This window comes from Tursiops truncatus, chromosome 12 (assembly GCF_011762595.2).
Source record: "Tursiops truncatus isolate mTurTru1 chromosome 12, mTurTru1.mat.Y, whole genome shotgun sequence".
Lineage (NCBI taxonomy): Eukaryota > Metazoa > Chordata > Mammalia > Artiodactyla > Delphinidae > Tursiops > Tursiops truncatus.
Window position 1 is genome coordinate 84,391,304 of NC_047045.1, and position 23,654 is coordinate 84,414,957.

The 23,654-nt window shown below is 35.2% G+C and overlaps 1 protein-coding gene across 8 annotated transcripts in view; it reads left to right on the forward strand.

Moving 5' to 3' along the window:
• The window catches only part of QKI (QKI, KH domain containing RNA binding), a 143,562-nt gene that overhangs the window by 84,460 nt on the left and 35,448 nt on the right, over positions 1-23,654 (forward strand). For all 8 annotated transcript variants that reach the window (XR_002179694.3, XM_019951622.3, XM_019951621.3 and 5 more), the window contains exon 4: positions 17,785-17,928. Coding sequence is in view for 7 of the 8 variants with exons in the window: in XM_019951622.3 (XP_019807181.1) it covers positions 17,785-17,928 (144 nt within the window). In the remaining variant the exon portion in view is untranslated. The remainder of the gene's footprint in view (positions 1-17,784; positions 17,929-23,654) is intronic.

The following is a 23,654-nucleotide window of genomic DNA, read 5'->3' on the forward strand; positions in this document are numbered from 1 at the left end:
ACTTAGCTGAACTAGCATTGTTATATAGAGTTGGCGTTTACTGAACTTCATATTTTCTGTCCCATTTCCCACCAGATTAATTTTTATTTCAGTAACTAAACATTTGAATGTGAAGAATATTCTTAAGACGTGTCAGGCAGGAATCCTAATCCTAAGTAGAATCCTCACCCATAGTAGAAATAAAAAGATGAGATACATAGAGATATGGAGTTGCCTTATCAAAATGTGTCAGTAATAAGAATCAGATGACTAGGACAGCTAGAGGACTGCTAGAGAAGTTCAGATGAAAGAGCTCTTGAGACAGCTTGACAAAAAGGGGGCCTTGGAGATAATGTCACATTTCATGTGGACCTAAGAAGAGAATGGGTTCAGTGATGATGCTTCCAGTATGGCACAGTGGAGAGGGGACATGAGAGAAAGAGTCAGATTTGTGTTCAGTTTTGGGTCTTTTACTTACTTCTGTGGTCATTTTCAAAAACATGTTTTCTCTGGTTGTAATGATTACTATTAGCATTATTTAAGTTGAACTTTGTTCTCAAACTTAACCATAGTAATTGTTAATGGTAAGCTTAATTCATCAGCTTTACAGTGATTCATATGGTTGTTACAAAGTTTGTCTTAGACCTGAGCAAGTGTTTTCCACTGCATTCATATTTCACTTAGATGGTGAATAACATTTGTTACATCTGTTCCTTAATTAAGAGGAACTGGAGCCAAGGATATTCTGAAAGAGAGTGGACTTGGGTGTCCTGTGCAAGCACATCTTACTGTCTTTAATCACTAGTGGACAAGTAATGTATTCTTCCTTGGTCACTGAAAAATATTTGCTTGGTCACTGATGAAACACACACACACACACATATATATTCTTTTTAATTGAAGTATAGTTGATTTACAATGTTGTGTTAGTTTCAGGTGTACAGCAAAGTGCTCAGTTATAATTATTCTTTTTCACATTCTTTTCCATTATAGGTTATTACAAGATATTGAATATAGTTCTCTGTGCTATACAGTCAGTCCTTGTTGTTTATTTTATATACAGTAACGTGTATCTGTTTGTCCCTCCCCCACCCCTTTCCCCTTTGGTAACCATAAGTTTGTTTTCTATGTCTGTGAGTCTGTTTCTGTTTTGTAAGTAAGTTCGTTTGTATCTTTTTTTAGATTTCACAAGTGATATCATACTATATTTATCTTTCTCCGACTTACTTCATTTAGTATGATAATCTCTACGTCCATCCATGTTGCTTCAAATGGCAATATATCATTCTTTTTTATGGCTGAGTAATATTCCATTGTGTGTGTGTGTCCCACATCATCTTTATCCATTCATCTGTCGATGGACACTTAGGTTGCTTCCACGTCTTGGGTATTGTAAATAGTGCTTCTGTGAACATTGGGGTGCATGTATCTTTTCAAATTAGAGTTTTCATCTTTTCCAGATATATGCCCAGGAGTGGGGTTGCTTGATAAATATTGATAGTAACTCTATTTTTAGTTTTTAAGGAACCTCCATACTGTCATCCATAGTGGCTGCTCCAATTTACATTCCCACTAGCAGTATAGGAGGGTTCCCTTTTCTCCACACCCTCTCTAGTATTTATTATACGTATTCTTTTTGATAATGGCCATTCTGACCGTTGTGAGGTGATACCTCCTTGTGGTTTTTGATTTGCGTTTCTCTAATAATTAGTAATGTTGAGCATCTTTTCATGTGCCTGTAGGCCATCTGGATGTCTTTTTTGGAGAAATGTCTATTTTGATCTTCTGCCCATCTTTTGATTGGGTTGTTCGGTTTTTTTGATTTTGAGCTATATGAGCTGTCTGTATATTTTGGAAATTAAGCTCTTGTTGGTTGCATCATTTGCAAATATTTTCTCCCATTCCGTAGGTTATCTTTTCATTTTGTTTATGGTTTCCTTTGTGGAGCAAAAGCTTATAGGTCTGGTTAGGTCCCATTTGTTTATTTTTGCTTTTATTCCACTGGAGCATTTTTAAGCTGTTATTAAGACTTTGAAGCAAATAGTTTCTGATTATACACTTATATGGATGTCAGTTGATAACAAGGAGAGGAATTTAAGAATTTCACTTTAGTTCCATATCTCTGAAACTTGAGCATGCTTGAAATGATTTCTAATAAAGAAAACAAAACTTGAGCATGCTTGAAATGATTTCTAATAAGAAAATAAAACATCTGAAGTTTTATTTTTTATTCTGCTGAGAGATTATTCCTTTCTTGGCTGATATAGTTGAATTTTCAGGTAATTAGCTCAAATTGTAAAAATAGCAATAAAATCGTTAACCTTTAACTTGAGCATTAACTGTTATAACATTGGATAATGTATAAAATATATAAAAAGTGACAGTTTGTAACAATAAAAAGTCTTAAGTGTAACAGGCCAGGTTTTAGTTGGCAAAAGTTCAGGATTTTTTTAAAAACAGGGTTTAGGGAAATTATAAATGTTGGATGCATAACTGTAATTCATGAAGGAAAGCATTCATTTAGTTATTTTTGCCTATTAAAATCCCTGTAGAGTGGGGAAAAAAGGTAAGAGACAATTCTAAAAGCTACCCTCTTTTAGCTTGACTACCAGCTATTAGATGCAAGTGTTTGAAATGGTACTCTTAGTTGTGTTCATACTTGCTTGTATTCAGACTCTGTTGAAACCCATTCAAGTCATGCTAACAACATCATTGAAGAGTAATCTTGATGTTTTCAATTTATTAACATCTTTGACATGTCAGAGTCTTACTCTGGATTGGTTATATTTCAGAAGTACCCACAGGAAGTGAAAGTATTTGGTATCTTTAAAAGGAAAATTGCATTACATAACATACTGTTCTGCATTAATTAACCATATGACTTTATGCTTATGTCTTGCTAATAGAATTATACTGAAGGGTTATAAGAAAGTTATCATTTCTTATATCTTGGTAGCCAAATTTTAATAAAAGAAGAAAAGTCTTGGATTTTTATAGGTTTTGGATGATAGGCAGTATGATATAGGAAAAACATGAAACCCTGGATTCACCTAGTTCTTCCAGTTAAGTAAAGTTATCTTTGCTTTTTATCCACTGAGAAGTATGGATATGTGAAATATGTATTAACACTTCGGAATATTAGGAGAAGAAAGAACTTTGCTCATAATACATTAACCATTTGGATAATTCAGAATTGAATTTTTGCTCACCGTCAGACATTGTATCATCCAAATTGCTATCCAAGAAGTGTAGAGGTATGCTATTCACAGTAATTATACCTACTACTATCTGGCGGTGTATTAGAACTCTTTGTAGAGCTTTTTAAAATGTGGATGTTTCCGACACATCCCTCCTATAATTTCTGGGGTGTGTGGTGGGTTCCCATCTACATCTATTTTAGTTGAAATAGGATAAACTTAAGATACTTAAATATGCCAGATAATTTTAAATGTTACAGATATTTTAGATAAACACACAAAGACTGTTAACCATGGGTTTTATTTACTTTTATCATTCTAATCTTAATTCTAAAACTTCTCAAGGTTGATGGTCACTACCAAGAAAAGAATTATGACATTCCAGGTATTTGGGGGTGGGTACCTGTATTTTTTAATCTAGAGGAATTGTTGATTAATTCCTAATTTATTTTATCTTATTATTATAATTTTTTCTGTTTTTTACTGTGGCTTTAATTTTGAGGCTCTGTATTTGAGGAACTGTGACTTTCCTGATGGTTATTTATGTTAACATAATATCAGGAAGGAAGTCCCGCAGTGGATTTAAGGGAAATCCCTGTTAGCTGGAAAGCCATCTTTTAAGAAGACTTAGGAAAGGAGTAGGGGTAGTAGGAGTTACACAGCTTACACAGCAGAAGTATTAGGTACTGTGAGATAGTCACTGTCGTAAACACCCTTTCATTCATTTAATCCTCGCAACCCTGTAACCTTTACAAATGAGGAAATAGAATTTCATGAGATATCATCAGTCAGGCTTAGTATGCTGTTTTATAGCACAGTGAACTTTGATGTCTGTCACTCATCTCAAGTGTAAGTAGTTACTCTGTTATTACTTATTTTATGTTTGTCTTCCTTCCTAGTCTCTAAGCTCTTCAAGAGCTTTCATGTTTGTCCGTTACCTGTCATAAACCTTGTTCACTAGGAAAGTATCTTCTGTATAGTAGAAAAAGTTGATAAATATTTATTGAAAAAATCAATATATGAATGAGTTAGTCAAGGTTATTACTGAGATAACTGAAATATGGTACTGAAATAAGGCTGGCATTCAAGTTTGTGTTCTTTCCTCACTATATTATGTACCTTGTTCACTTTTGGGGGGTAGGGAATATTTAATTCCAGATATTTCTGTGGTGCTTACTATATACAAAACATTTTGCCAGATAAGTTAGGGAAATGGTTTCTAACATATAAGGACAGTAGTTTACCATGTGTTGAGTAAAGAAAATGCATAATGATGTTAAAAAAGCCTACTGTGGGGACTTCCCTGCTAGCGCAGTGGTTAAGAATCCGCCTGCCAGTGCAGGGGACATGGGTTCGAGCGCTGGTCCGGGAAGATCCCACTGGAGCAACTAAGCCCATGAGCCACAACTACTGAGCTCGAGTGTCACAAATACTGGAGCCTGTGCTCTGCAACAGGAGAAGCCACTGCAGTGAGAAGCACGCACACTGCAACGAAGAGTAGCCCCCACTCGCTGCAACTAGAGAAAGCCTGCGCACAGCGATGGAGACCCAACACAGCCAAAATCAAATAACTTTATTAAAAATAAAAAGCCTACTATGAATTTAATAATGCATTTTAAATGACTTTGTACTGTGTTTATTATGGTAGCATGCATATATGTTGAGAAACTAATAGTATGTTTGTATATGACACAGCATTTAGTTTATAGAATATATACATATAAAATAAGACAAATACACAGATAAATATTTGAAAGAAACTGATAAAAATATCATAAAAGAAGTGCAAGTCCGGATCTGTGTAGGGTGGAAGAACAGAAGAATATTAAGCTACTGGTTAGGTACCAAACTCTTACTTAGGCACTTTTAAATGCATTGTGAGTAATTCAGAAAAGAAAAAGAACTGTCTTGCTGTCTTGAGGCTTATTATTCTATATCGGATGCAGAAGATTATATTATAGTATTAAGTATATTATAAAGCCATAAAATTCTATGGAAGGAAGCAAAGTGGGGGAGAGATGAATTCTCATAGAGGGGGTGACTTGGGAAAATATTATGGAAGAAGTATTTGAACTTTTCAATTTCATTAAATTTTTATAAATTCTTTTTACTACCCTTAGTCTGTTTTCTGTAGAGCTCATGGAATAATCATGGCTTATTCCTCTTTCTGGGAAGCTGTGGTCATCCTTCTTTACATGTTGTTTCAATTCCAAACCCTATATAGAAGGCAGTCCAGTGCTTTGATCAGCTGAGTTCTTCAGTCTGAAACCTCAGAGATTACAGGTGGATCTTTATTAAGCTTCTGTATCCTAAAAATTATATTTTGAAATAATTTTGTTTTAATATGTTTAATATATTTTTATTGACTAAGTTAATTTAAAAAATAGATTTCTTAAGCTAGTACTCTTTATCCCCAAAGTACTTTTCCAATTTTTTTCTAAATTACAACTTCTAGTCATGTTACTTTATTTGCTATTGTTCAGTCTTCCTTTTCCCATATTCCTACTTATGTCATTTCCTGTAATCTTCTATTACTCTTTGATTTTAAATAGAAGCCTGTTCAAACCATGCTGACATCAATTATGAGATGGTAGCTGCTCTTCTGTGTGCTATACAAACCTAACACATTTAGAACTTCTGTTTTACAGATGAGGAGACCAAGGTTCAGATACTTTGCCTGAGATTAAACAGCTAGTAAGTGGCTAGTAAGTGTAATATCGTAAATTCCTTAGACTATCATCAAATGGATGTTAAAAATCGTATTTAAAAATGGTATTCTAGGGCTTCCCGGGTGGCGCAGTTGTTAAGAATCCGCCTGCCAATGCAAGGGACACAGGTTTGAGCCCTGGTCCGGGAAGATCCCACATGCCGCGGAGCAACTAAGCCTGTGCGCCACAGCTACTGAGCCTGCGCTCTAGATCCCGCGAGCCACAACTACTGAGCCTGCGCTCTAGAGCCCGCGAGCCACAACTACTGAAGCCCGTGCACCTAGAGCCTGTGCTTTGCAACAAGAGAAGCCACCGTAATGAGAAGCCTGCGCATTGGAACCAAGAGCAGCCCCCACTTGCCGCAACTAGAGAAAGCCCGTGTGCAGCAACGAAGACCCAACACAGCCAAAAATAAATAGATAAGAAAATAGATTTTTAAAAAAAGGTATTCTAAAACAAATAATTGTTTTGTTTTGGATATCTATAGATTTTACTTTCTGAATAAATTCCCTCAGGAGAAAGTTTGTGACAGTGAACTACGCGCTGCCATTCACTTACTGTCTCCTTAAAGTTACCATGCCTAGACCTGGTGATGATTTTTGCTCGAGGCAGCAAGTTACCCTGTAGGTAGATTTGTCAAAATGTTCATCTTGTTTCTTGTTATGGTTTTGAGTGAAATAATTATAATCTTTTTGGGTTTTTTGTTTTTTAAATATTTAACCTTTCTTGTCTTCTTAACATACTGTTGTAAAGTCTTTAAGGCAGAAGTGTATAATCTGAAGTCAGTATAGCTGAGTGACATTGAGTAAGTCAGGTTTCTGCCCATTACTTTGTCATTTTTGAATGAGAAATAGGTATTATAATAATATCTACCTCTAAGATTTAAAAAGGATTAACTTTATGGATATAAAATGCTGAGTACAAAGCCCTATATATGTTCTTTTTTGTTAATAATAATATTAGCTGTGGCTTCATTTTTGTATCTCATGCTGTACTCTATCTAGTAAATATTGAATAGTTATGGGGAATTTATTGTGGTCAGTGCAAAGAGAGGGGAGGTGAGTGATTCCAGACTTCTTGGAGCTTTTTAGATAGTAATGTACGTAAGACTTAAGTCAAAAGAACAAATGATAGAATGGGAATCTAGGAAACATCCTGTCTGAGAGAACCTGGAGAAATTTTCATTGAGGTGATTTCTGAAATTGGATTTTTGATGACTTGGGAAGGAAAACGGGCACAAGTAGAAATGGTAGTCCTTTTTATTTTTAATCTTCTTTCCTAAGTGTGCTGTCAACAAGTAAATGTTTCAATTTAATACTTTAAAACATCACATTTTAAAACAAATGGTTGTTTTTCTATGCCTTTAATAATTTTTATGTCTGCTAGATGGGGGAATGAATAAGATCCAGTACAAGGTTTCATGTATGAATAGTGAAATGATTCTATTAATGCTATATGTGGAAGCATTTCATGCTTCCATGGACAGTAACTGCTTTTATATGAGTGATTGTTAGCGACAGAAACGCAGCCCAGAGTTGCCAGAGGATTTCATGCCAGTTCTTCTTACTCTCGCCCTTTTTCTTTTTTTTTTTTTAACATCTTTATTGGGGTATAATTGCTTTACAATGGTGTGTTAGTTTCTGCTTCATAACAAAGTGAATCAGTTGTACATATACATATGTTCCCATATCTCTTCCCTCTTGCATCTCCCTCCCTCCCACCCTCCCTATCCCACCCCTCCAGGTGGTCACAAAGCACCAAGCCGATATCCCTGTGCCATGCGGCTGCTTCCCACTAACTATCTACCTTACATTTGTTAGTGTATATATGTCCATGACTCTCTCTCGCCCTGTCACAGCTCACCCTTCCCCCTCCCCATATCCTCAAGTCCGTTCTCCAGTAGGTCTGTGTCTTTATTCCTGTCTTACCCCTAGGTTCTTCATGACATTTTTTTTCTTAAATTCCATATATATGTGTTAGCATACGGTATTTGTCTTTCTCTTTCTGACTGACTTCACTCTGTATGACAGACTCTAGGTCTATCCACCTCATTACAAATAGCTCAATTTCATTTCTTTTTATGGCTGAGTAATATTCCATTGTATATATGTGCCACATCTTCTTTATCCATTCATCCGATGATGGGCACTTAGGTTGTTTCCATCTCTGGGCTATTGTAAATAGAGCTGCAATGAACATTTTGGTACATGACTCTTTTTGAATTTTGGTTTTCTCAGGGTATATGCCCAGTAGTGGGATTGCTGGGTCATATGGTAGTTCTATTTGTAGTTTTTTAAGGAACCTCCATACTGTTCTCCATAGTGGCTGAACCAATTCACATTCCCACCAGCAGTGCAAGAGTGTTCCCTTTTCTCCACACCCTCTCCAGCATTTACTGTTTCTAGATTTTTTGATGATGGCCATTCTGACTGGTGTGAGATGATATCTCATTGTATTTTGATTTGCATTTCTCTAATGATTAATGATGTTGAGCATTCTTTCATGTGTTTGTTGGCAGTCTGTATATCTTCTTTGGAGAAATGTCTATTCAGGTCTTCTGCCCATTTTTGGATTGGGTTGTTTGTTTTTTTGTTATTGAGCTGCATGAGCTGCTTGTAAATTTTGGAGATTAATCCTTTGTCAGTTGCTTCATTTGCAAATAGTTTCTCCCATTCTGAGGGTTGTCTTTTGGTCTTGTTTATGGTTTCCTTTGCTGTGCAAAAGCTTTGAAGTTTCATTAGGTCCCATTTGTTTATTTTTGTTTTTATTTCCATTTCTCTAGGAGGTGGGTCAGAAAGGATCTTGCTGTGATTTATGTCACAGAGTGTTCACTCTTTTTCTTTTTAAGCATTAGGCAGCCATTGGTATTTGAACTTGCTGGGAAATGCAATTAGAAATCACTTGATCATTTTTGTCCTTTTATGGGAAACTGTTTGCATATATTTAGTTCAGTCTTTTCAGCCTTAACTATGGCATTATTAAGATCATATTTAGCTTCCCAAATGGTCATGGGTACTGTAAGTGGCTCTGCTCTAGTGAAAGTTTATTAATTTTGGTCACGATTGGGACAGACCAATATTATTTGGCCATAGTTTGGCCATAACTTGTGATACATAAGTTGAGTTTCAAAATACAGTAATTACAATTAAATTAGTGGAATTAATATATGAAAATTGGAATGAGGACTTAACGTGACAGTTTTTCAATATTTGTAGGAGTTAGGTGTTTCTTATGAAGGAAGAATATTGAGAATAGTCCTTTTGTTATTAACTTGGAAAATATTTGACATAAAACTTTAAAAGTTCTTTGAATTTAGCAAATATTTCATTGTGCTAATAAGCATTTGTTGAATGCTTGCTGCCTGTAAAGACATTCCTAGATGATGATTTCCACAAACTGAATGTAAAAGTGTTCTAATTTTTATATATTATTAGAAAATAACTTGCTCTGAAAACATGATGGTTGACGGACTCAAGTTCAAGTTGAAATTTTTTTTGAAGTCAACTTTATAACTAGAGTCAGTGAGCAATTTAATTATGTATAATCTCTTTTAAGAAATGTTCCTCAATGTACGTTTCTTAAACTAATTTAAGATTGTATGTACAACTGGGGATAGTTATATGTTAGGCTTTATCACTTGGCTTAAGATGTATATATTCATAAGTGTGTTATTGGAACCTTGGTTTGCTTAAATATGTAACACTTTAGAATTCCTTTCTAGGTGGTTTTGGATTATGAACTTTCACATTAAGAGCACAGTAGGGGAAGAAGTCTTGTGCTCATTTGCCTGACTACAAATGTATAATTAAAAGAGTCTGTCAGCAGGGGTTGGGGCAATCAGTGTGCTCTGATGCTTCATGTTATAATTACTTTGTTGTTCAAACAGATATTGTAATGAGAGCATAATTTTAAATTTCAGAGGTCAGTGACTCGAGGTTTTTGTTGTTGTTTTGGTTTTAATCAAAAACAAAGGTAGTTTCTCAAATTTTGAGAATTTTTTTTACTTAATATTTGTATATCTCTGTGTACAGCAAATGAAATGGATGTTTTTTTTTTAAGGTTTATTATTACTATTTTTTTGGCTGCATTGGGTTTTCGTTGCTGCACGCGGGCTTTCTCTAGTTGCGGCGAGCAGGGGCTACTCTTCGTTGCTGTGCACGGGCTTCTCATTGCGGTGGCTTCTCATTGCAGAGCACGGGCTCTAGGCACGTGGGCTTCAGTAGTTGTGGTGCACGAGCTTAGTTGCTCCGCGACATGTGGGATCTTCCCAGACCAAGGCTCGAACCTGTGTCCCCTGCACTGGCAGGCTGATTCTTAACCACTGTGCCACCAGCGAAGTCCCCTGAAATGGATGTATGTATTAAGACAATATTTTCGTTTTCCCCTATTGAAAATTTTAGTGAGTGGAGGAATTGTGTATTAAGTGGCCACAGGTTTATCATTTTTGTGTCATTGACATTTGATAGGCATTTCTCTCATTTAGGGTAAAAAGTGTATTTGTAGGTGTGAGAAATCTGTTTTACCAGGTACTTCTCTGCCAGTTGTTGATACTGTTCTTCATGACTTTATCAGGAATTCATTGACAGAGAAAGAGAACATGACGTGGAATTAGGGGGAAAAAAACACTAAATAAATTTACCAGATAATTAATCTGTTTCTTTATCTGCATCCAAGTTCCCTACCAGCTCTAAAATTCTATGAGAACAAGATGTGCTTAAAATTCCACATAAAAAAATGTTTAAAGGTAAAATGGTGAAGTAGAAAAAATTCTAGAGAGTCAAGACTTCAGTGTTCTGTTTCTGGCCCTTTCACTAATTTATTATGCTATTTTAAGGCAATTTACTTAATTTTAGGGCTCTCATGTAGGTGATGTCATGTTTTAGGAATTGATTGTTGAGAGTTGCAGGCTCTAATGTTCTGCCTGATAGAACACTTCCTGTCTGTATGACTTAGGCAAACCTTATGGGCCTTAACCTCCTCATTAACATGTTAGTGAGAATTATAGGACCTCAGTCTTATGGCTGTTAGGATGACTGAGTGAGGTGATGTGTTTATATTGCTTAGTGTGGTACTCGACAAACAGTAAGTGTTTAATGAAAGCTTGGGTAGTATCAGCATCATTTTCATTTCTGAATTTCTTTGTCATCACGTGAGAGACTAAGAGCTACTTGACATTTATTTCTCTATAGTACATTTGTCAAGAATATAGACCATAATAAAGTATTATTGGTAAATGTGTCTATCTGTTTCATAATCAGTTATGAATGGTATTATAGAGCTGTTTTATATGCTACTAAACTTTAACTTATTATATAAATAAAGATACATTCCATTTCCTTGAATGCTGTCTTGTCATTTCAGACTCCCTTAAATAAAAAAAACACCAAGGTCATCAGTTTTGAGCTTTGAACTTTTTTTAAACACAGGAATTATTTATGAATAACTTGTCTTTGCTATCATTTTGCTATATTATATCATTTGTTATATTAAGATACAACTTTAGTCTTGCAGTTTTAAAAAGACTGACCCTTATTTACTCCGTTCTTCTGATATATTGAAACAAGGTAATATTGAGCTGATAGAATAAAGGAACAGCACTGTCTTGTGGGATATGAAAATCAGCGCTCATGAGCATTATGCTAGAGAGTCTGAGTGAGTTGACTAGAAGAGAAGTAAGAGAACAAGAATAAAAGATAAGGGGTAAGGATTTTCAAATGTAACTGGCAACTTAAATAGGAGGTCAAAAAGAAGCAGGCCCAGAAACAAGGATAAATGATCAAGGGAGACTGGAGGCTTATATAGGCAGACACAGTAATAATGAATACAGGAGAGCACTGTGGGGAAACAGTTTGGTGTTTGATTTCAGTGATGCTCCCCAATAATAAAAGCACAGTCGTTCAATTCAGTAAATCTGATAGCTAAAGACAATGCACAGATAGCTATCAGTTATAGTATGACACACTTAGAGCAAAGGATAAATAAAAGTAAATATTAAAGAAAGCATTCTGGACGTAAGTGATAAATTGCATGAAGTTGTGGGTATCAGGATCCAGGTTTGTGAATAGGCCGATTTATTGACAGCGTGGAGTGAATGTAAGCGAGAAATGGCACCTGAAGTTAGTATGGATTGAAATGAATGGGTGAATGTACAGCAGCCTCTCTCTCAAGGCAAAAGAAAGCTGATAACTGCATTTCAGACTTTCTTCAAAACCAATTGGTCTTTGTCCTCAAGTATTAAAACTTCACACTGACTCAGAAAACTCATTCAGGGTCAATAATAGCTGAGACATAATTGGGGACTAGTTTGCAGAAGGGAGGTAATGAGCTGAACATGGTGAGTTGAGAGTGCTTTGGAGACAGTGACACACACATGTCAAGTTGGCAGTTGAATTTGGAGGTCTAGAAATAAGGACTGTGCTGGAAATGTAAATTTGCGAATAAGTGGATACAAAAAAACCCGTATTATTATTTATTGCTGAAGATTTGGTGGCACATTATATAAAATGCTTTTGGTGACTGTAAAACAGAAATTAAAATAATTTGTAATGAGCTGTTTTTTCCACATCAGTTTCTCAGCTGTTTATTCCTGAAATACTATTTGAAATATGACAGTAAAAATAAATTAATGCCTCAACCACAGTTTCTAGGAGATAGACCATATTTGGTGTATCTCCATTTTGCCGTCAGTCCTCTCTGCTTCATTTCATCCTTTTCTTTGTCCCAAATTATTTATTAAAGTGAGAAATTTGGGGAGTAGATTCTTACTGCAGGTATTCTGGGATATAGAAGTAGACACCCTATAATCTTACTCTATCTCTTGTTTGTTTATAGCTGAAAGAGAACCTTTATGGATATGTTTTATTGACTTCTGTAGTGTTTGCCAATTCTAGGTTGCCTTTATTATCTGTTTAAGAAACAAAGAAAATACAGGGAGAACTTATGTTTGTAGTGAATAATTACTAGGCTCAAACTCACTGTTAAAGGCATTAACTCTTCCTGAGTTAGAATGGTCCACAGTTGTATAAAAGTGGCTTCTGAGTGGAATGATCTTAAAACCTTTTTTAAAATGAAGTTTAATATGCTCATAGATTAAAAATATGTAATTCTGTAGAGCCTGATGTAGAAAGCATCCTCTGCTAACAGCCAGCACCACCCACAGTCACTTCTTACTCTTGAAGAGATTCTTTAGGTATTTATTCTCTATTGCTGCATTTTGTGCTTACCTTGCTACTAGTTAACTTTTAGTTTTCATCTCACTCTTTCATTGTGTGAGAACTCATGGGGCCCTTTCCATTTGGAAGCTCTTATCATTCAGTTTTGTTTTAAAAGTATGTGATACGTTGATGATTTTTCTCCTATCTGCTTCCTTTTTCTTGGTGAGACATCAGTAATTCAGTTTTTGGACCTCTTGGACTAGTTCTTCAATTTTTATACTCTTTCTCCCTGTTTTCCATCTCTGTCTTTGCTGCTACGTGGAGGGAGAATTCAGTTTTTATCTTCAAACCCCTCTATCAACGTTTTTTATTTTTACTATCATATTTAAGTTTCAAGAGTTCCTTTTTATGTTTTGAATTCTTTTCATAGCATTTTTTACTTGTTTCAGGGATGCAGTATCTTCTCTTAACTCTCTGAGTCTTTTTGAGTTTTTCTTCTCACTGCCCAGTGATTGTTTTCTTCAGGTGGTTTCCTGTTGTTGGGTTGGCCAGACTTTCCAGAGAAAGGTCTTCCAGTTTCTTGCCCCCAGTGTGTGGGCTGGCTGTCCTCATTCTGGGTGTGGAGTGGGAGAAAAGACTGGATACCTCAGCCTTCACTGTGTAAATGATCCTGTCAGCTGCCCATCAAAACCCAGTTCTAGAAAGTGGAACTCTTTAGGAATACATTTCTAGCCTTTTGCTAGAAATTAGGGAGTGCTAGATAGCCAGCTTTAGTTTAAGGATAGGGGATGCGGAGATTCAGCTGTTCCTTCAGTTTTCCAGTCTTAGCCCCACCCTCACCCCCCGACTTTTACTGCTGCCAATTTCCTAAGCCTTTATGGAGGCTCTAAGTATAAGTTGGTTTCTTCTTGCCTGGGTTAGCTAAGTCCCTGACTACTTAGCCATCTGCTTTCTAGTTTCCAAATTGTTTCCTTTCCCATTTTCTTCTTCCTTATGATTTTGTGCATTTTAAACTGTACAGTGTTTTAGAAGAATTTTAGGAAGGAGTGAAAATTACATTAGATACATTATTAGTTATACTAGATACTACATTAGTAGTATCTATACTAGATACTACATTAGATATTAGTGATACTAGATACTAGATACTATTAGATACTACATTAGTTTCACCTTTTTTGTCTATAAGTGTTTTCGAAACCATAAGCAAAACTGTTTGTTTTGAAGCAAACATTAGGGTAGGTATAATTTTCTTCTATTTTTGTATTTTTAACAGGCACCTAAGTTGATGAATTTATTAAGAGTATCATTTACTAAGGTGTTGTACAACTCAAAAATTTATTCCTCCGATAAAGCACAATTCAGATTATACTGCAGCTTTATTCTTTGTTCCTGTCATGCAAATAATATCCGTTCCTTTTTAAATCCTCTGACTTTTGTCTTCCCCATGTATAAAAATTTCTGTGGCAAGTCACTTAAGATTTTAATTTTCATTCTTAGGCCTTTCTAAAATATTTTGGATTATAAATGTTCCTCAGTTGTCCTTGTATTAGTATCTGTATGCATTAATAATACCACAAACACATGCTTTTTAGTGTCTTTGTCTACTAATTATAACATCTGTGTCAGTTTTAGGTTGATTTCGATTGATTGATTTTTCTTATATGTGTTTCATTTTTCTCCTCCTTCGCCTGTTAATTTTTTTTTAAGTTTTTTTTTTTTTTTTGATGAGGACCATTTTTAAAGTCTTATTGAATTTGATACAATATTGCTTCTGTTTTATGTTTTGGTATTTTGGCCCCTAGGCATGTGGGATCTTAGCTACCCAACCAGGGATTGAACCTGCACCCTGGGCATTGGAAGGCAAAGTCTTAACCACTGGACCGCCAGGGAAGTCCCTGCCTGTTAATTTCTGATTAGATGCCAGATAGTGTGAATTTTACCTTGTTGGGGGGACATATTCCTGTAGTTATTCTTGGGCTTTGTTCTGGGACACAGTTAAATTGGAAACAGTTTGATCCTTTTAGATCTTGCTTTTAAGATTTATTTAGGCAGTATTTGGAACAGTGTTCGGACTACTGACTAATTATTTTCCACTACTGAGGCAAGACCTCTGTGCACTTTACCCAGTGTCTGTATATCATGAAGTCTTTCCTGTCTGGCTCTGTGTGAGAACCTGGCACTTTTACCTTGAATCCTTTGGCTAGTTGTTCCTCTGGCCTCTGGTATTTCTTCCCACATAGGCGCTGATCAGTGTTCAGTTGAATACTTGAGTCAACTTTGTGCAGATCTCCAGAGTTCTCTTTCTGTGCAGCTCTTTCCAGTATTCTTTTTGGTGAGCTCTAGCTGCTTTGGTCTCCCAAGACGCTAAGCTTAGTCGTCTCAACTCAGAGAGGCAGCCTGGCACTGTTCCCATGGCTGCAGCCTAGAGATTCCCAGGCCAGGGAGCTGGGACAGTAATGGGTCTTACTTCATTGATTTCCCATCTCTCAGCCTCACTGTCCTATTGCCTGAGGTCCAGAGACTTGAGGACTGATGTTTCTTTTGTTTTGCCTGGTTTATTTTTTTTGATTGTTTCAGGCAAGAGAGTCTTGTTCGTGTTACTTTATCTTGGCCTGAAGCAGACGTCCCTTATTTGTACAGATGTAGAGACACTTATAGGTTCATTAAAATATAAACATACACGCGCACACACACAAGGAACTTTATAAAATTTATCTATAAAAAATTGATAAAATACAAATTTTAGTGAGAAAATATCGTCAACAGTTTTCAACATAAAAATTAAACTCTGGATTTTAAAATTGGTTTTTATTGCCACAGTAGAGGTACATCTACACATTTTATATTTGGCACACAGATAACCCTGACTGACGTTCCCAGTTTCTTGACTCATTGACTCCTCAGGTCTGTCAGTTTTTTATGGTGTCCCCTAGGTGAAAAGAAATACTTCGTAGTTTTTCTTATTATTATTAAATAGTTACTTCCAAACAACTTAGTTTATCAAAACAACTTAAACTGAAAAAATTTATTTTATTTATAAATAGCCACATTATTTATTAATGGGATTTGTTTTCCCTTGGGCACTGTTCACATTCTCAAACCTGGGAATCAGATTGCACACTACCACCCTGTTTTCCTGTTCCACATTGAGTTTTGCATGGACTTGGCTTTTTATTACAGCAACCACTGAAAACCTAGCATCACAAAGATAAGACATCATCACAAGGAATATAGCGTGATCTAATATTGATAAAGTCCAGTATTTTGAGCTAGAAGTTTGCATGGTATCTGACAGACATCAACTATTGCTGTTTCCCTTGAAATTTCAAGTACCCCCGTGGTACCCCTGTGAGCATACTGTGGTATCTCTGAGTTTACTCCTTGGGAACACATAGATGGCCTACCATAGGTTGGTGTGCTTTGTTTTGTTTCTCGTTTCCCCTCACAACGTTTGGGTGCATTTTCATACTAATGATATTAACAGAAAATAGAGGCAGAAGCGTATACTTTAAGAACTTATTTCTATCCCTATTGGCTGAGTTCCATAGATTTTTTCCTAGTATGGCATCTGCAAATATATGAGTTGTAGTAGAAAGCTGTTTTTTTATACCAGTTTTATTTTCTTTGATTGGAATCTCACCGTTCAGTAAATAGTAATCTTTAAAGATGAAAGTTCAACAACAGGTATTGTTTATGTATGGTACCTGGCACTGAACCATATGCATTTATTTATACTATTCTTATATTTATTTATAAATTTATATTGTTTTTAATTTTTAAAGAATTCATATTTGTGAAATATTTATAAATATATTTGTATATTATCTCTAAAGCTTAAAGCAAGAAATGGTTCTGAAGTTATTATACCTTAGGTGAAAGGGAAGTATGGCCAACTCTACTTCTAAACCTCCCTATAGCTTGGCAGTGTTTTCAGCCTGGGGCTCACTAAGTCAGTTGAAGATACCAAGGAAATGAAACGTAGATATTCTCTACTAAAACTAGTATTTAAGATGGTATGGTTAAAGAGTAACTGTACAGTTCACTGTTTTCAAAGTAAGGTCTGTTAGAAATACAGTTAAGACTATTCTCGCATTTATTCCTTGTTGTGATTATTTTTACAATGAAATGGTTCTATGATTACTACTTGAAATGCTTAAAACAAATGGCATCTGTCTTATACAGTAGTGTCTGTTGGCAAAATACTTTTCCTAATCTTGAGTTCAGCCAGTGTTATTAAAAGTAGTTGTAACGATATGGAAAAATTGGTGAATTTTAGAATGAAAATATTGGTTCAGTTCCTGAATTGGCAAGGTGTTCGTCAGTTGACCTTGACAGGTGACTTGCTTAAATTAGCCTCGATGACCTTGTATTTACTCATAAGTAAAATATAGGAATGATAACATGCTTTTCATGATAACCTGAGGATGACACTATACATAAGTTTCTTGGTACATAAGAGCACTGCAGGGGTTGTGATTGCCTTGTTCACTCTTATACTCTTAGTATCTGGCTCCATGCTTTTGGTACATAGTAGGTGCTCAACAAATATTTGTTGAATTAGCTATCAATACCCAGTAGTCTCACACTCAGGCTTTTTGCCAAGAGAAGAATTTAAAAGGTTTATAATGTCATAGCAAAACAATGCGAGCATAGCTTAATAATTGCAACAGGTTATTATCATGAAAGATGTGCTCTCTCTTTGAAAAGAAAAATTTGTAATAGTATGCTTTGTAAATTTTTTAGGAGGAGCAAAATCGAGGCAAGCCTAATTGGGAGCATCTCAATGAAGATTTACATGTACTGATCACTGTGGAAGATGCTCAAAACAGAGCAGAGATCAAACTGAAGAGAGCCGTTGAGGAGGTGAAGAAATTACTGGTACCTGCAGTAAGTAATAATTTCCAAATCATTTACTATAGAATAATAGACAAACAGACATTGCTCCAGTCCTTAAATGGGAAAATCTGTTCCCTGTTTATTTTTTGTGAAGGGAATCTTGTGAGGGGAGCAAACTCCATTAGTGGCCTGTTTTTTCAAAAGTATTATTACCTTTGCATCACTCTATTATAGGGTAGGAATGTAGGTGCGTCATCAGTAAGTAGGGTGATGAAAGCTTTCTCTCTTTTTTTGGATCAGTTTCTCATTGCAAGCAAGTAATGGGTGTACAGAAGTCTGTACAAATTAATACTTACGTTGGGTGAGCTGTGTTAGTGGGAGCACATTATTTGAGTTGTCTGTGGGTTCCACGTACTCTCCTGGCATATATCATTGTTTACCACATAAAGGTTAATGTTTCATAGTGAAATTTTCCCATAATATGGTAAGATTTTCTTTTAGAAAAATAAGAGCTAACTTTTACTAATGTACCAAGCACCATTCTGAGCACTTTTCACACTTTTAACTCACTTAATATTTCTAAGATAATAAAAACTATTGAAGTTCATACTTAGGGATTGTAGATAAGACACCAAAAGGAATTTTGGAGGGTGACATAAGAAAAGACCCCAAGGAGAGGAGTCACTGAGGCTGGAGAAAAACCAGGAGTGTGGAGTCCTGGAAGCCAAGAGAAGTTTGTTGCTGAAGATTGTTCAATTAAGATAAGAATGGGGAGTTAACCATTGGATTTAGCAAGTAGTAGTCATTGGTGACCTTGCCAAACAGATTTTTGGATGGTGGATTTAAAAGCCTGATTAGCTCAAGTTCAAGAAAGAATGGGACGACAGAAAAAGGAGTTGAAATTTTTTCCCCTAAGATTTCATTATTTATGTAAATGATCCTTTCAGTACTCTTGGCCTCTCAGTTCTTTTATTGCTTCATCTTCAGTGATCTTATCCTCCACTCCATATAAAGTGCATTTTAAATTTTAGTACTTTACTCGTATTAAAGTTTCTAAGTTGCCTTCCAGAAAATTTGTACCAATTTGTAGTCCTGCCAGTGTTATCTGAAAATACCTGTTTCTCAACACAGTCTCAAACCCTGGGTGTTACTAAATTTTTTAATCTTTAATCACAAAAATGTGAATATAATAATTCTCATGGTTCTTAAAAATATTTATATTAGATGAGTTTTTACATTAGCTTTTTGTAACAAAAATTCTAAATCTTCATGATCACATTTTGAACAGGTACACAATCCCTGGTTTCATATTGTTTCTGTGGGGAATATTGATTCAGTTTACATATCATTTACAGAATGAATTTATAGCTGAAGTATGGGATTACCTTTGTATTATTTCAGTATAAATGTTTCTTACCTATCCATGTAGAATAAATTCTTTTCTGGAAAGAGGTAGAAAGAGAGTCGTGTGTAGTTTAATGTTTTTGTGCCTATTATGTTTAATGTTATATAGCAAAAGATCTAATCCTGGCTTAAGGGACCTGGGGGTGTGGAGGGGAGAGTTGGTAGACTTTGTGCTTGATTTAAAATTTTATAATTAAATGTAATAAATATTCCATTTTGTATTTTACATCTGGAGATAAGGCTAATAAATCTCGGTTAAGGTTGTAGCTGTGCTCCTTGTGACATAATTCTAATTTTTCTAATAATTTTGATGATTTGAATGTGTCTCCATCAGTTTACGTAACACCACACATAACTTAATGTTTAGAGTTCAAACTTTTAAAATTCAAATTAGGGTTTCAAAACAACCTTACAAAGTAAGTTCTTTTGCCCCCATTTTTCCAGCAAGCACAAGAACTCAGAGAAACCTTAGCATTTTCTAATTTCACTGCAAAAGTAATAGGGATTTTGAGATGATCACACTTCATTCATTTGTAGAGTCATAATGTTTTACCTAATGAACTTGTTTACTCTGGATAATACCATTTTTATTTCAGATGTTTCTTTGATTTCAGTAATCCGTTTATTTTAATCTCTTTTGTTTCTTAAATCACAGAATAAACCATGCATAGCTAGAGAAGAGTCATTTCTTTAGTTACATATAGTATAACTAGTCTGGCAAGTCTAAATCTGTTACCATCAAGTATCTACTAAAAATATCCTTTTCATTGTAGGTACAGTTAATCAGTTGTTTAATCTCATTTCCATAAATCTGAACCATACCTCCTTACATTCTTGAGATCTTCAATATACTCTCATAAGTACAGTGAAACATTTTGTGAAAATCAAATCATACTCACTGATAGAAAAGGACTATTGAGCAGTGCCCTGATTTTGCTCATCTTTGGGGACTTAGGTCATCCTTGGCAGAGACCAACTGCTGAGGTATTGATAAGTCTATCTCCAAAAGTATTTCTTGAAGACATATATTCTTGCCAACCCAGTTAAAATAACCTGTCTTTTCACTTTTAGTCTTAACCCATTCAGTTCATTCTCTCATAAGTTAGTACGAGTGATTTTTTTTTTCTTTAAATAAATCATATAAAGATTATCAGTGACTTGCCATTTCACTCCTCTGGAAGTGGGGTAACAAGTGAGTTATCTGCTCTGAAATTCCTTATTGTATATTGAAGAAATGGCTCTTAATTGTAAAAAAAGTATGGGTAGTTGTAAAAATTTTAAAGTCAGAGAAGGAAAATGTTTATGAAATAATTAATTTTAGGACTTTTGATGGCTTCATATAAGTATAAAGTAAAATTTCACATGTTTTGTAAGTATTGGTTCTCTCCAAGTTAGCTTATAAATGGGAGAAAGACTTTTGAAGTACTAGGATGCAGTATAAGGAAATGAGTGAAAAAACATTATTCCTCCTAAAAAGATTATGGGGAAATCCTCAAACTGGTAGAATTTTACTGAGTATATAGGTAGAACATTAAGCAAAGGTTATATAGGAAGAAACAATCATGTCAAGATTTGATACGGTAATAGCCTTCTCATTTTAAGTGAACCCCATAAGGAAATTAGTGTTACTTGGAATTATTAGGGATTTGTGATTCTGCATTTGTGATTTCTGGTTTTATGTAACTGCTTTGTTCTAAAAGTTAATTGGGTGGAAAAACTAGCTTTTATGATATTTATGGAGTTTTACAATATCGACTATTTCCTAATTTTAGCTAAATATTTAAGACAGGATATGTTGATCATTTTTGTTTGTTATTAGGCCGAATTGCAATGTGCTGCTATATGCTTTCCTATAAATTTTTGTTTCTTTAATTAAACTTCTATGATGCAGTTACTAATTTTATATAACCCTATGATAAATTACTTCATAATTAGACAAATGGTATTTTTAGTAGATTAATTACTAATTTTATATATCTAAACCTTAGGCTTTTAGACATGTGTGTTGAACTGGTTTATTATAATTAGAAAACTTCCTTCAGATGACATTTTAATGCTTGTTCTTATTCACATCATAATTCTCACACTTTTCCTGTGAGCCTTTCAAAATAAACTGGGCTGTTAAATTTCTTGGCTGAACTTCTTACAGTCTTTGCTTAGCATTTACCTAATGTGCTTACAAATATACAGAATTTTGGGAAATTATGACTTCTTATCTTTGTATATTCAAATCACTTTAACATAGATTTGATCCGTACAGAGAGCTTGTATATTAAATTAATTTACTCATTTGCCAATTCTGTCATCAGATGTTTTTGTTTCCTTTATTCTTGCTATGTAATATGCTATAAATTCCCATTTCTTTTGCCTTTTGTAACAGAGTATCTAAATCTGCTTTTAATTAATTTGGTCTTAATATTCTCATGTACATATTAGGACAATTGATTAGTTATTGTGCAGGCCCTTGTTAACCATTTTAAGGACTTCAGCTTTTAGTCTAGAATGGGTGAAACCATTGGAGTGCTTAAGGAGAGGGGAATGAATGACATAATCTGATTAATATTCTATAAGGATTGCTGGCCTGCTCTGTTTAAAACAGAATAAAGAACACAAGGTGAAAGAAAGGAAGCTCTTGTAGGATCTGCAAATTATGGCCCATGGGCCAAATCCAGCCTCCCACCTGTGTTTGAATAGCCCATGAGCTAAGAATGGTTTTTACATTTTTTAATGGCTGGGGAAAAAAATCAGAAGAATAATATTTGGAGAAGAAGAATATATCATGAAATGTGAAAATTATATGAAATTCAAATTGCATTGTCTGACAAGTTTTATTGAAACACAGCCATGCTTATGCTTATTCATTTACGTGTTGTCTGTGGCTGCTTCTGCGCTCCAGTGGTGAGTTGAGTAACTGCCACAGAGACCATATGCCCAGAAAAGCCATTTACTGTCTGGCTTATTACAGAAGAAGTTTGCCAATTCCTGGACCATTGCATTAATTCAGACGAGAGGTGATGATGGGTTGGGCCAGTGTAGCCATAGCGGTGAGTCATGGTCTGGTTGTGAGCATATTTTTACAGTGAAACTGGCAGGTTTTGCTAATGGATTGTCTGTGGGATGTTAGAAAGCAAGGCATCAAGGATGACACCAAGATTTTTAGCCTGAACAACTGGAAGGATATAATTGCTGTTACCTTGATGAAGGATATGTTAGGAACAGATTTTGAAGAGATTACTTGGAACTCAGTTTTGGACCTAGTAAATTTGAGATGCCTGTTGGCTATCCAAGTGTAGCTATTCTAGTGTTCTGTTCAGATTAACAAATACTTATTCCAGGTTGGCTGTATTTTAGAACACTAGGGATACAGAAAATTATTTACGGCAAGATCTTTAATATTTAGGCAATGACATTTCCCTAACTGTATTTCATGAGATACTTTTCATAGGTATTTGGGGTAAAGGAAGCCTTTAATATGCTAGTAAGTATTGTGAACCTCTGGTAGAAACCATTTCCAAATTTAATTGACCATCAGAATTTTTGTTCTGAGAGTGTATTCACATCTAGCGTTATAGAGATACCTGTTTGAGAAATAATCTGGAAACTCATGATTTAAATACATAGGAGCTGTCTTTTTAATGCTGAAGAATAGTCATTTGAAGACAAGAAGGAAGAAGAGGTGCTTCTTGAGGAATTTTTTCCTTTTTTTTTACACATAAAATAAAAACTCATTCATTTGAAATGTACAGTTTGGCCCTTGACAACTGTATACACTAACAGCCACTTCCACAGTCAAGATTTCCATCATGCCAAAAAGTTTTCTCTTACCCCTTTGCTATCAATTAACTACCCCCCCCCACGCCCCCAGGCAACAACTGGGGTTAGTTTTGCCTTTTTTTCTATTATGATCTAAAAACTTTGTTTTTTCCCCCCAGCCTTATTGGTATAAGATTGACAAATAAAAATTGTTTATATTTAGGATGTACAAGTGCTTTTTTTTTAAGGTGTACAATGTGATGATTTGATATACATCTATACATTGTGAAATGGTTATCACAATCAAGTTAATTAACACATTCATCATCCCACATAGTTAGTTTTTTTATTTGTATGATCTATTCTCTTAGTAAATTTCAAGTGTACAGTGTTATTAACTGTAACCACCACGCTGTACCTTTGACCCCCAGAACTTACTCATCTCATAACTGAGAGTTTGTACCTTTTTATGGACATCACCCCATTTCCCCTACCGCCCCTCCCTTCCCCCAGCACCTGACAACCACCATTCTACTCTCTGGTTTTATGAATTTACCTATTTTAGATGAGTTTGCCTTTTCTAGATTTCATTTTTTGTGCCTGTCTTTCACGTGGCGTGG